We start from the raw sequence: 14,769 nt of genomic DNA, 5'->3' as shown, positions 1-14,769 counted from the left end.
TTGGTTGCTATGTTTTTATTGCAGGTTTACACCTTTCAGCAATGTTAGTACATAACCCCAGTAGGATTACTCTATTTTCCACTATAGAAGTTCTTTTAGCCCTCAGTCCATCATATAGTGAATGAACCATGGATGCTGCATAAAACACCAATGAGATCTTAATAGGTCAAATACTAAAATAAAAATAAAAAGTTCAGACACCACAACCTGCTGAATTTCAATTTAACCCTTTATTTTGCAATGTCGCTCTCAGGCACCATGCATTTTGCATTACATTTATGTAATAACATTTACATTTGTATCATTTCATGGGCAGAGGTGCTCTCAAGCAACATCTGAATAAATGTGTGTTTGTAGTAGTTAGTTGCTTCAGAAGTTGACATATTGATCACTAGATGGTGTATGAATACAGTGCTGCAAAAAAATAATTTTACATAAAACAGCGTTTTCCCCAAAAAATTTTGCCAGCCGGGTGGCATTAAGCAGCAGCCGAGTGCAGGCAGTTTTATTGCTTTGCAATGGTAATGAAAAATGTTAAAGATTATTGCCCACACCTGCCAGGACTGGTCAGACTGGTGGTCAGTGGCTCAATACACACTGCTGGCTGAGTGCTCACATAGTGCTTGCTCTAATAGGAGAAACAATGGTTTATTCTATTATAATAGGACTCTGTTGGGCTCCAAGAGCCGGGTGGCAAGTAGAAACAGCCCGGTGGAGCACCTGGGAAATAGGTGCTGGGGGAGAACACTGAGAAATGTTCAATGCCTCCAAATTAAAGTGTTAAAAAGAGACAAGAGTCATGAAATCTTCATTATTTAGATGTTTCAATACTGGATGCTTTTCATCCTATAATAGTCTAATATAAAAATGATGTGAACACCCATACAAACAAACAATCTATGATTTTTTTAAAGAGGTCTGGTAATTCAAATCCTAAAAACAGATGCTGTTTGGGGTGTACTGTGCAGCTGCTTTGAAGTCTCAAATATTCTGTGTTTACGTCCATACAAACTCAGCTGAAAATTGCATATGAATAAAGAACACAGCTGTGTTTGGAAAACATTGCGTTATACTAACAGCCTTCCTACAAAGCTCTCATCATACAATTAATAAATATTTTCTCAAAAGGCTTATATAAAACAACATTTATATGGCAAAATTAAAAAGCCAGAAGCAACTTCAATAGCTATGGCAACAATAATAATATAGTTCTTGTCACATTATGACTTGGCACACTACTCTGCATACCCTTTGTGTTAAAATATAACCAATAAATAGATTTAACATAAAGAAACATTAAAGAGTGAATGACCAATTTTAAAATTAGTTTTTTCATTTGGATGAATCCTAAGGGCTCATTCACTCACATGCACTGGGAAAACGGGGAAAAACAACATGCAATGTAGATGCATTTCATGTGTTGTGCTTCTCCCAATAGAATCTATTGTGCTGGCAGTGTGCACAACACATGTGAAACGCGCTGTACTGCATTCTAAAATTATAAACGTAGTGTCCAAATTTTACAATGTAGGGAAGGGCAAAAGCATAATTTGCTCTAAATTGTCCTATTTTTAATGCATGTATTAATATATGAAAAGCACATAAAAAAAAGTGTGAAAGAGCCATAAGGAATTATAAAAAAAAGGACAAGGATTCAAAAGACTTAATCTGAACCTTAATCCCTATTTCCCATGTGGATTAAGAATGGGACAGAGTAGTAGACATAACGAAAAAGGTGATCATTTATCACTTAGCCCAAGGTACAATTATGTCACACATGCCCTACATAAGGAAGCACTAAATAAACGTGACATAAGATAGCACTTGTTAAACATTATTAAATATTAGAAAGGACTTGGTAAATGGAATATGGGGTGGGGTGCTCAGAAACCAGGATACAGGTGTAAGAGAAAACTACTGTAACAGGAAATGCAAACAGCAAACATATTCTAGTCAAATCAACTATGTATATCAAACTACAGATATGGGATCCATTATCTAGAAGGCTTGGGACTTGCGATTTTTTAAATAAGGTTGAAATCCTTATTTAAACTTACATTTAAGAATTAAACCCAGTGAAATGATTTAGCAAAGCTACTCAAAGACTGCAGAAAGGAATGCCCTGGGATGGGCAACACGGTGGCTTAGTGGCTAGTACTTCTGCCTCACAGCACTGGGGCCATGAGTTCGATTCCCGACCATGGCCTTATCTGTGTGGAGTTTGTATGTTCTCCCCGTGTTTGCGTGGGTTTCCTCCGGATCCTCTGGTTTCCTCCCACACTCCAAAAACATATTGGTAGGCCCTAGTCTCTCTCGGTATGTGTGTGTGTTAGGGGATTTAGATTGTAAACTCCAATGGGGCAGGGACTGATTGTGAGCAAGTTCTCTGTACAGCGCTGCGGAATTAGTGGCGCTATATAAATACATGATGAGGTCTGTGTATTTTGGACTGTACTAATTACATTTTAATTTCCTTTCTGGCTTACAGAAATTTCTGGATATTGTAATCTTGCAAGCAGGGCCGTCTTACCTCTCTGCCTGTCTCTATTACTCAGTATTGTTTTATTACTGTGTGTGTTCCCAACTGTAAAGTGCCACTGAATCTGCTGGCGCTATATAAATAAATGATGATGATATTAGGGTTCTGCCTAAGAGATCGATGTCTGTATATTGGTGTGCTTCAATTTCCTCATAATGTATATTTTGCAAAGCAAGTGGTCATTTCATGCAATTTGTAACCTATTGTGTAAATAATATCATTACAGGTCTATGAGCCGCATGCTAACTTCTACATATTAAACAGTAGAGGACTAACAAGCATCCAAAGTATGGAACACAATGTTTCATTTGGTAGAAATCACCCAAAGTTGCGCTTCATTGTTACTAGATGTTACTAAGCTGCATCTAAAGCACAAAGCTCTAGCGAAAGACAAGAGAAACAGAAAATGCAACCATTGCAACTAAGTGTTTTTTTCCAGCAAAACAAATTACAAGCATTTGTGTTTCAAATACAAAATTGGGGATCAGAAACATTTATGTCAAGTCTCTCACTTGTGACGCTCTTGACTGCTCCAAAGTCACAAGGTAAATATGTAGTTCAATAATGTAACCCATATGGACACAGGTAATTCACTTGAGTCTGTACTGCCACCTCCTGTCCGACATGATGAATAACATTGAATTGAAAAGGACTTCTACGGAGTTTCAGCTGTAATCAACAGAAATATCAGAGTGCACATATCTTGCAAGGCTTTTAATTGTCTGTATCCAGGGCCGGATTAACGGAATGGAGGCCCCTGCCCCTGGGCTAAGGGGGTCCCCATTCGTCCGTGAGGATAGCCCCCCTCCCCCCGTTAGCAGACTGGCCCCCCTGAAACTGCATCACATAGGCTACAACTCATTTACCAATATAGGATTGCCTGAAGCTTACCTCACTTATGCAAGTAATCCTTCGGGGGTGTGGAGCCTCTTGCTGTAGCTGATACACTGGGGAAAAAACAACATGTGTTGCTTTCAAGCATTTTTTTCCTGCCAATCATATTTTAGATATAAAACTAACATGAAAGTTTTTTTGTTCATCAGCAAATATTTAGACAGCATGTTCTCTCCAGTATCTGCCAATATGATTTTCTGGTCTAGCATCTTTCAGAAATGTAGATGACAGCATTGTGGAATACTTACAGTAAGATTTCCATACAGGAGGCCTGTACTCATCATTATCTGAAAGACAAATATTGAGAAACTGAACAGTTGATTACACGATAGTTAATTAGCAGACAAACAGGATTAAAAAAATATTATAGAGCAGAGGATAATACAATGAAGAATGTGTAATGTGGTCATTTGTTCAGCTCAACTGATCGTCTAACAACTAAACATGTGGTTAATTTGGCCACATAAAAGAGATGTAGCCAGTGGTTAGATTGCTGCCGAGTATCCAAATCTGACCAATCGGATCACACCACCATACATACTGGTTGGCTAATGACGTCTTGTACATACCTAAAAGATTCAAAAGGAGCAGTTTCTGGACATGAGCAAAATTATTGGCACACAACATATGTTTTCGCTTGCCAAAAATAAAAAAACAAACCACAACACAATTTAAAGCTACACCTATACCTGACAGAGAGCATAACACCTCAGAGAGTATTGCTCTATCTAGCAGAGAGTTTATTCACATAACTACGTCAATGCAGATGACTGCAAAAATTCTCAGTCATACAGCACATTTTTTGTCTACTCACCTGTCAACAAGCCCATGTTAATTATACAGACATTTCACAAATGATATTACAAAAGTATGTCATGGTAAAAATAGGTCAAAACGAGTGAGCACTTTGTGAAGCCAATTTACAACCAGTACCTCTGCTGGGTCACTTCCTGGCATCACAAATGAAGATTCTGCAGATTGTCATAGTCAATCGTATGTACCAACTACTCTAATAACAGCGCCATCTAGTGGTGATAATCGAATAGAGCATTTTTGTTGTGTAAAATTAAAAACCAATCACCATCAACATTTATTTATATAGCGCCAGCAAATTCCGTAGCGCTTTACAATTGGGAACAAACATTTATAAGACAATACTGGGTAATACATAAAGACAGAGAGAGGTAAGAGGGCCCTGCTCGCAAGCTTACAATCTATGAGTCTTCAAATTATTTCCTTAGAAACTATATTCCTTACTATGACAGCCCATGCAACAGGAGTACGTCTAAAACATGACCTGACTGAATAAATAAGCAGATCTTCTAATATGTGAACATCAAAATTCCCTCTACAATATGTAACCAATTTCAGCACAACAATTTTCCAAATCATTAATATCAGGTTACATTGGACACACTAACAATTTGGATTTACACAAATGCCTTAGGCATACTTTTCAGCTATACACTATTTCCATCAGCAAAACAATTAATGATGTTTTCCCATAGATGAAAATCAGTACTCAAATTCAGCAGAAAAACAATTCACATTAGATAGAGATTTGAAAAACAAACAGGGGCAAAAACAGCTACAAAGCAGTCCTTAGCAGCAGCCAATAACCTTCTGTGTGACAGGTAATTATAAAAGGTACCACTAATTTCAATATAGTCGCAATTAACATTAGCATTTATCCACTGGCCTAAATCGCTGTCCGTAAGAACATCCTATGGATAGGCAGAGGAAAACTGTTAGTGACATTCTCCAATCACAACCTTTATTGGATATCTATGGAAAAATATATGCAGCAATTTTCAGTTGTGATCTTACTAACATAATATCACTTACTTTTTTTTTTTCTTTCTTTCTTTTAAAATCACCTTTGTAACTCTACCCTTAGGCGATCTTTCCTGGAGATTTAAATCAGTAAAAATCCCACTCTGCAAATATGTGTTCCCATAGACAACTCTCAAATCTTACTGGAAGATATCAGGCAAGCAATTTGTTTTGCGATTCACTTTCAAGTCATTCCTTGCAGCATTATGGCGCAGCAGTTAAAATACTACTGAAAAATAGGGCTCTACTGCAATCAATTATGTAGGACAATTGCTGGACACACAGAGCCTGATTTTAAGTTAGGAGCAAATTTGCACCTTGGCAAAACCATGTTGCATTAGAGGGGGGAGGCAAATTCAAAATGTAGGGATAGATTTATAGTTGGGATACAGAATGTCATAGATCAACTTAAATTTCAGTGTAAAAATAAAGCTATCAAATATTTGTGTGCTACATGAAAACACAGCCAATATTTTCCTTGCGTGCAAAAACAATAAGCCAATTTGTACCCCTTCCATTGTAACATGGTTTGTCCAGATGCAAAGTTGCTTCTTTGCTTCTAATACCGCTTTCATACTGCCGCCCCGGCAATATCCCGGGTTTTTCAAGCCGGGTTTTTGCCGGGGCTCGGAGCGTCCCAGCTCAGAAACACCATTCATACTGCACCTCGGACCCGGGAATTTCCCGGGTTGACCCCATTCATACTGCACAAGTCTGTGCCCTGGCAATTTGTGGGAGTCATCACCAAAGCAGTTTTCATTGGCTGAAAACATTTTTTTTTTTTTTTTTAATAGTCTGCTTTTCTGCTGTTTTGTCCATAAAGATGTGTGAGTGTATCTTATAAGATATTTTAATTTTTATTGTTCCATTGTATCATTTGTAAACAATCAGACATTTCTTCAGTGTTTCCACCAATTCCGTTCTGTACTGCTCACCGCTCCGTAGTTTACTTTAGTCACCTATGTAAAGTATGTGCGACCTTTCTCTTTCGTTTGTTTCTTATAGTGTGGATGATAAAAGTAGTTGTTTCAGTCCATACTGTAGTTTTCCTCTCGAGTTTTTTTTTCCTGGTTTTATGTATGCAGTTAATGTAAATATTGTGAGCATTACAGGTCAGACAGCCAATCAGCTTGTTTTCTGTGCAACCCGGGTTCAAAAACCCGGGTTGCACCATTCATAGTGCAGGCAACCCGGGTCCGACCCGGGAATTACCCCTCGATAAATCCCGGGTTGAAGACCCGGGTTTTTAGACCCGGGATTTTTGACTTGTACCTTTCATACTGCACCAAGACCCGGGTCGTTTGAGCTCGCCCCGGTAAAAACCCGGAATTTTGGTGCAGTATGAATGGGGTATAACTCAAAATCAGGCCCACAGAGTGCATTTGCTATTGTTATACAGAGATTTAAAGAATTTATTTATTCTTTTCGCACATCAAACTTGCTGTGGAATAATAGTTTAATAATCACTCCTGAAAATGAGTTTTTTTTATTGTGGGAAAACTGCAGGGAAAAATATCCAGCGTGAAACTATTCTTAAATGTACAAGCGCTTTACAGACAGATTAGGCAAATGAAAATGCAATCAGATTCATTTAAGTAAATTTATACTTTGTCAACGTCGTTAATTGGGAAAAAATGTTTGCATCTGCAATTTCAGAACTTTCGCTTGTAATATTATATTTGTCTGCACAGGACAAGTAGTGCTCTCAGACATCTCAGTTTATAATATGTGTAATGTAAGATGAAAGTGTTCACAACATCAATATATAAATCTTATGCTGGCCACACATCACCATCACAAATTATGGCAAATTACACAAAGCTACATTCTGGGTACAAAGTTATCTTCTATAAAGAGCTCAGCAGAGCCGACTCATATCCCAGGGCAATGGAAATAAACAACTCTGATTGATGTTAAAAATGAATGGCTTAAAAGCACAGAAGGAAGCCAAAAAGCAATGTATTTAGTAAAATGTGCAGGAAAGCACACAGAATGCAATAAATTAAAGTCATCAGAAGGTGGAAAATAAACATTTCATAAGTTCCAGGAAACTCCCTTCATATTAGCAAGGAAAACGAGAGAAGACGGACATTATAATTCAGCTTTTGGCTGCGGTCCACTAAGTGAAATACAGATCACAAGATATTCTCTTTATGCCGATGAGATCATGAGACTTGTCTTTAACCTAATCAAATACGGACACGTCTGTGGAAAATAAGATCCAACAATAAAGTGGCATGAGAATGGCTGGATTTGCCATGTACACGACCAGCATCTGTATAATGAGTTCATGGTAAACAGAAAATGCTTTAAATTAAATAACAGCTACGTTTCAGAGAAGATCTGCATGAGCTTCTACATAAAACTGCAAACAGAAGGAGTAGCTCAAGCTGCACACAAAGAACTTATGACAGCAACATAACTGTCTGTGTCATTGATTAATCCGCAGACAGCAAGTCTGAATGTTCAACAGCTCTGACCTGGCACAACCCTCACCTAAAGGTGGCTATATATGGGAATCTCCAGACAGAGGAGAGAAATAAAAAGAGACATCACACAATATCTTATTCCAAATTATCATCAATTACAAAAAAAAATATATAAATGTTTTGGTTACAGGCTCTGAATATATTAAAGCAGACCTGTCATATATACATAACGGCACATTAAACAGAAACAGATATTTACTGTGAGTTACAGCTGTATAATTTGTATGTGTTCACCTTTTTACAAGCCTAATAAGCCAGCCATGCTCTGTGCAGCATCAATGAGAGTAGGAACAGCCGATATACTGGTAGTGTATACTCCCTGTGCACCTGAGTAATGCCCTATGATATCATGAATCTGTATACTTGCTATATTGGCGCTTACTTAGCAAGTAGCCTTTTACTCAAGCTGTGTATATTACCAACGCTAGATTTTTAAAACTTCAAGATAGTTCCACTGTAACAATGCTTGAAGGAAAGACTTCTGGTGGGAATCTAGGCTCAACCCTCATGTTCTCATACTCAATATTTTACAGTGGCAAAACACGAGCCGATTTGATCAAAAGGATTAGTCAACTTTGATCAAATTAACAAACAAGTGAAAAGTGGGCTGTAACGGTCTACATTCAATCAGATTTTATCTGATAAGATGAAAAACTAGGTTGATCATTCACTCTTGTCATTGTTTGTAAGGTCAAAGCCAATTGGATGTGTGCAAGTTGGCCCTTTAAAAGGGTCTAACTGCTTACAGATCTGATGCATTGCAAAGTGTTTGGTCAGCAAACAAGAAGAAACATCCATGCCCCTGCAGTATAAAGCTGGGTACACACTACAGGTTTTTCACCTGATCATCGTGCCAGTCACACGATAGATGACTGTTAGGTCTGATAATGCATTAGCGTGTACGCTCTCACGATCATATTTTATCATACCACAGCACATTGTATCGTTTCATTGGATTTTATAACTGGACTAAAAGTCTCTATAAACGATGAAACAAAGTTGGGCAAATTCTGCAATGTGTATGCACTCCTGACCGGCAGTGTCCATAGATCTATATGGAGTGTGCACAGATCTGAAGGTAAACTGTGTATGTGTGTAAACATGAATCGGCATGTTGATGGGGACTTTCAGTCGTTGGTAAAATCGTTGAAGACATCGCATCAAGAGAAGTTTTCTGTAGTGTGTACCTAGCTTAATACATACACATTATTTTTGAATAAACAATTTTATAGGGTTTTACAGAAAGAAATGCAAAGATAAGATAATAAACCAAAGGACCATGCATACATGAGAACTGCATAAAGGCAAATAACATAGTAGTCAATAGTGGAATAGTAGAAAAAAAAAATAACAGCCTCAACAAGTGAGGCGACCAGTATCATGGAAAAAGTTATGCATGGTCAATGGTGCAATGAAGGTGAGAGGAGGAGGGAGGGAAAAAGATAGAGAACTAGGGAGAAAGGATAGGGTAGGAAAGGAGGAAGTCACTGAGCACTACAGGGTAGATTGGTGAGAGAGTAATATGAAAGAGATATCGACTCTTGTCAGAACGCCAAAGATGGGGGAGAGCCATGGTATGCGGTCCAGGGGCTCCAAACTGGAGTGAATGGAGCAGGGGTGTGGCGCAATATGCTCGTTATAAATTCCACGTGGTAAACCTGCCAGATACGAGTAATAATGGAGGGAACAGAAAGGTGTTTTTTTTCCAGAATAGTGCCAGCTGACACTTCACCGCATTGAGGATATGTGTAATAATTTTATACCTGTGATTTGGGACACGAGGTATGGGACGAGGCAGTAAAGAGTAGGACATAGAAGAGGGAAGAGAGATATGTGTAACAGCAGAGATGAAGCGGTGTATAGATTCCCAATAAGGGATCAGCTTCGAACAGTGCCACCAGATGTGGGATAGGGTGCCTACTTGACCACACTGGCGCCAACATTGCGGAGAAGCATCTGGGTAGATAGTATGAAGTCTATGGGGAACCAAGTACCATCGAAAGTATATTTCCCTAGCGTTTTCGCTAATCTTAACACAAATTGAGGATTTAACAATGTGAAGGCGAATTTTCTCCCAGTTTTCCAGGGTGAGCGTTTCCCCCATATTCTCCTCCCATTTGATCTCATGCGGGTCCTTTGGGGGGCGCTTATGTGGCAATATGAGGCAGTAAAAAGTAGATAAAAAGTAGAGATGAGAACAGAGGCACATTCTTATTTAATAACGTGTTGTAAACATTAGCAACTACATGCTAGCTTTGAAAGTTAAACTAACAAAGGTAGATGGCTGGCTCTCTACTATAAGCTAGCATATTACAATATTTGCACCAGAATTTAAATCAGCCCCAATGTAACACAAACACAGTTCATTGCAGGAGAGGGAAACAAAAGGAAATAATCTGATTTAACAAGAGATTTTATAACCTCCTATCTTCTGTTCAGGGTTTCTTATATTTTGGCTGGATCAGCACTTCCTTTCCTGTCAATTCAATACAGCCTCAAAACTTTCACTCACCCCTTCCCTGTTGTGTAACAGAAGAGGAAATACTAAGGAAACTGGAACAAACAAAAGCTGTTCAATACTTTAGAAGACACACACACAGCTATAAAATAAAGTACATGCTAACATAGAAGCTTAAAAGATGGTCTTCACACTATGCTTAGTGGAAAAATCCACTTAATTTAAGACTCACAAATGGCCTTGGGAAAATGAATCATGCCACTCTGGGTGAACTAGTGCTGCTGATGAAACATTTTAAAATGATAGAAAGAGAAATGCATATTTTGTGTATAATCAGTTCAATGCATATATGTACACTATCTCTTCTCTGATACTGTACTGTATATTTACTGCAGAATAAAACTATGTTGCTTCCATGTCCCATTGAGAAAATATAATTGGCTGAGAGGACCCTGCTTGCGAGAGCTTACATTCTAAAAATAATTCTCAAGCCCATGGGCACCCTAGATAGCAAACTTTGGGTGGGGAATACAATTGACCGCATTACTCGTAAGAGTAACGCGGCCCGCGTACTATTACCATTACTACAATAATAGTGCGCGTTATTACCGTTTTTTGCTCGCAGCTCTCGTCTCCCTCGTCCCTCCACACTCACCCCCTTTTAAATGCTCTCCTCCACTCCAGTAAGCGCCAGCTACATAGAATATAGATATCTAAGAGGTTTTCCCCCTCCTCTGGAACCACATTTCATCACCAATGGGGCAGGGACTGCTGAACGATTTAATATTCTCTGTACAAAGCAGCTTAGTAGATAATCAACAATAATATTTACATTAGCTTTGTACAAAGATAAGATTTAATATTATCGCATGTAAGATGCTTCCAACGTGCATCTCCAGATTATGCACCCACTCATCTCTTCTTCTTGTAAAAATGTGTGGTGTAGTATATACCATTAACAATACTTAATTTCTGATGCCTATGATATACTCTGCCTGTTCTCCTTCTTACCAAAACAAGCCACCTACTCCGTGCTCTACAATTAAGGATGCCTCATGTAGCTTTCCATGAAAGGAGCTGTCATAACTGACCACTGAGTCTCTCACTAATTGACAGATCTACACAAACCAGATCTGCATGCAATTTTTTCTACGCCAGGATCAGCAGAATACAAATGTTATCTTGTTTATAAGATCTTACATGTGGTATTTCTCTGGTAGCACTTAAACAACGCCATCCAAAACTAAACTAATAATTTTGGGTGGAATTAAAGACGTTGATATAGAAAAAGGAAAACACTTCCTCTCTCTAGTATTAAGAAGGTCAAACCAATGGATTTCTTTGTTTTCAAAGTATTAAGGAATGTACAGTATCTAACAAGACTGAAACCAATTTAAATATAACAGCTCCGTAAGTACAAACATTTTTAAATCAGACTGAGGGGGGGGGGCGGGGTCAGGATGTTAAGAAAATCCCTATGCTCAACTAGTATAAAAAGACTGAGGCAGTCTATTATATATGGCTTTATCTTCAGCAAGATTGGGATAACTGATCTTTAACATATTTATTTTAAGACTGAGACATTCAGAGAAGGGGTATACAATAAGAGCTGACAATATGGCCATGTTTATATAAATGTATCTTGAATTTTAGAATTGTGAAATGTGTTTGTGTGTTAACTAAAGTGTCAGAATATTAAAAATACAGGTCAAAAAAACAAAATTATTACTAACACAATCTGAGCTTATGACATATGGAAGTAACTTAATTAATTGTTATGACAAATGTAGAGTTCCCATAATTTAAAAAACAAACAAACAAACTAGTACACCCATGTGACCTGAATCTTGCTCACTTCGTAAATTACACCCTATACTATCTTTTAGGTCCAAAAGTAAAGTAGTTATGTAAATATATGAACCTATTCCAGCAGATCCTGTTTATTTGGGCTCATCTAGAATTTAAATTATAGGGAAAATAAGTATTATGTGTTAAAGCTTATGGAAGAGGGGTTCGAGGGGAGGGGCTGGGGACATTTGTGATGGTATAGATGAAAACTGTATCCTCAAAACATTTCATGCACTCAAACTAATTATTTTTAAGATTACCTGCAACTTAAACACGACAAACCTCTTACCTTCCAAAATAAATCTGCTGAAACCACTCTAGCAGTGAAAGAATAAACAAATAATGTCTGTCTTCCATCCAGAAATGCATCAACTGGCAGCTACACATTTGCAAGTGAAAAACTTGTCCTGATTATAGTAGGTGTTATCAGCATATTCAGCAGGTATCAGAAGCTGTCTAGCAACAAGCACTGTCCTGTCATGCGACTAGTTATTTATAGATAGCAGACACAATATCAGTGGGCACAATTATTGGACTCTAGTCCAACAAAGGTAAGGTGTTATTGTACATACCTAAGAATTTTGTTTTGTTTTTTAATTATATAAAAAAAAAAACCTGCTTTTTTTTTTCTTCTTAACACTATGTAATTTGTATTCTCAGGACAAATTCATTGGGTTGCATAACATGCACAAAAACAGCAACAGACTGACTACTATAATAGATCGCAATAATAATTCCTATTATTGTTTGACATAACCAACTACATTTTTGCTTTTAAGATAGCTATGGAAACCCATACATCACAAATACAGTGTGTGTTACTTATAAACACCGGACAACTGCAATCAGAGAGTTAAGTCTTCAGCAGTTCCATTCCATTTGCAGCTAACATCTGCCAGTGTGTGTTGATCTTTAAACTCTAAATGGAATCCCATTCATCACACCAGAAGTCACCACAGATAGAGTTCCCTTCTTAAATTACATTATTAGAAACTGCTTTTCCCCCAATAGACTAGATGTATCATTCATTTCTTTATTTAGAATATATGTGTAATAGATCATGGAACTTGTTCTATGTATGTCTTATTCAAATTTAAAGGATTCAGAAAGTATATTCAGTAAATGCTTTCTTCACATGTCACAGCATAAGATTATAGACATTAAAACAATGGGAAGGAGGAATCAGATGTTTACAAGAAAGATAACAAGAGGTTTTGGCTCTGAGGACAAATTGAGGAGCACACGCCCATAGGCTGTGCCTGGAGAGGAAACAATAGATAAGGATGCATCAGAAATACACATACCTAGTAAGAGTAAAGGGAATAGTTATCATGATAGAATAGAAGGCGCAATAGGTGTAAGATACTCACCAAATAACGTGAGAGCCATTGTGATGCTTTGTCGGCTGCACCCCGGAGAACCCGCTGCTCTTTGCAGTCTCACTGTATGAACTCACTTAGGTTGGACTGGAAATCACTGCAAAGGATAAAAGTTACAGTGGAAGATGAACAGTTCATAGATCTCGCCCAGGTGACAGATACCCTGTGGGGAGGGTGGGAGGAGGGCAATGGGGAGGGTGGACTCCTGTATGAAAGGGAAAGGTAGGCGGGGGATTGTCTGCTTTACATACAGCTGCGATAATCTGTGTAAAGAGGAAAATGAAAAAGGAGAACGAAGCCAATGGAGACCCGGTGTCTTGCTGGCACGGAGCACTCACTCTGTATGGATGGACCTGGGTCGCAGTCACGCCGCATCCCTTAGGCTCCTGGCCGCCATCTTGCTTCCCCCACATGACCAGCTTCACCTCCTCAGACAGAGGCGGCGGTCAGACTGGCAGCTGCCTGCGTTGTCCTGACAACAGGAAATCCTCGCTACCTCTCGCCCTGTGGCTGGAGCAGTCTCTTGTAATGTCCCCTTCCCTAACCTTTAACATAGGAATGGATTTTCCTAAATGAATGTGCCTTATCTGCTAAGCTGCAGACAAGTTTGGCTTTTTGATTCAATAAATATATTTCATTAATACCTAACCTGGTCCAGGCAAAGCTGTGGGAAAACGTACAAGGCCATTGTGCTAGCTATACAATTTAAAACAACCAATGACAACTCTTCAATAATATTTATTGACGTTTTATCCATAAATATAGGATTGCTATGTCAGTCATTTAAAACCTTACCTATAAGGCAAAAAAATGAGTACATTTTCTTCTGAGCAAAACCATGTTACAATACTAGGGGTGCAAATTAGTTTACTATTTTGCACATAAGATAAATACTGGCTGTTTTTTCATGTAGCACACATCATCATCATCATCTATTTACTATAAATCTGCCACAACATTTTAAATTTGCCCCCCCCTTCAATGCAACATGGTTTTGCCAAAGTGCAAAGTTACTCATTTTTTTGCTTTACTTTCCTTAAATGAATCAGGCCCACTTTGTATTAATGTTACACACTTTTCCTCATATGGAGGGAAATACCCTCACTTGGATCCAAATTCCTCGTCTCCACTTTCCTTCCAAAGAATGCCTCTTTTGTGGCTGAAGTGTAGATCTGTATTTATAGTATTTCCAATTAGTTCTCCAAATTGTCTGTTTAAACCTTACATTTATAATAGCATCCTATCTGTACTTTATAAAGTATATAATGTTTTCTGCTGTGTGTAGCTATGTATGAATAGCAATATGTATTGTTATAATTTGCTTATGAA

At 38.1% G+C, this 14,769-nt stretch overlaps 1 protein-coding gene across 1 annotated transcript in view; it reads right to left on the bottom strand.

Moving 5' to 3' along the window:
• The window catches only part of CHN1 (chimerin 1), a 65,550-nt gene extending 51,664 nt beyond the window's left edge, over positions 1-13,886 (bottom strand). Inside the window, exons 1-4 of the mRNA XM_075180584.1 lie at positions 13,779-13,886; positions 13,432-13,537; positions 3,682-3,720; positions 3,431-3,486 (exon numbers count right to left, since the gene is read on the bottom strand). Coding sequence (XP_075036685.1) covers positions 3,431-3,486; positions 3,682-3,720; positions 13,432-13,450 — 114 coding nt within the window. The 5' untranslated portion in view covers positions 13,451-13,537; positions 13,779-13,886. The remainder of the gene's footprint in view (positions 1-3,430; positions 3,487-3,681; positions 3,721-13,431; positions 13,538-13,778) is intronic.
• Positions 13,887-14,769: the final 883 nt, after the last annotated feature.

This window comes from Mixophyes fleayi, chromosome 7 (genome assembly GCF_038048845.1).
Source record: "Mixophyes fleayi isolate aMixFle1 chromosome 7, aMixFle1.hap1, whole genome shotgun sequence".
NCBI lineage: Eukaryota > Metazoa > Chordata > Amphibia > Anura > Limnodynastidae > Mixophyes > Mixophyes fleayi.
The sequence above is the reverse complement of the archived record's forward strand: the minus strand, read 5'-3'. Positions and strand labels throughout refer to the sequence as shown.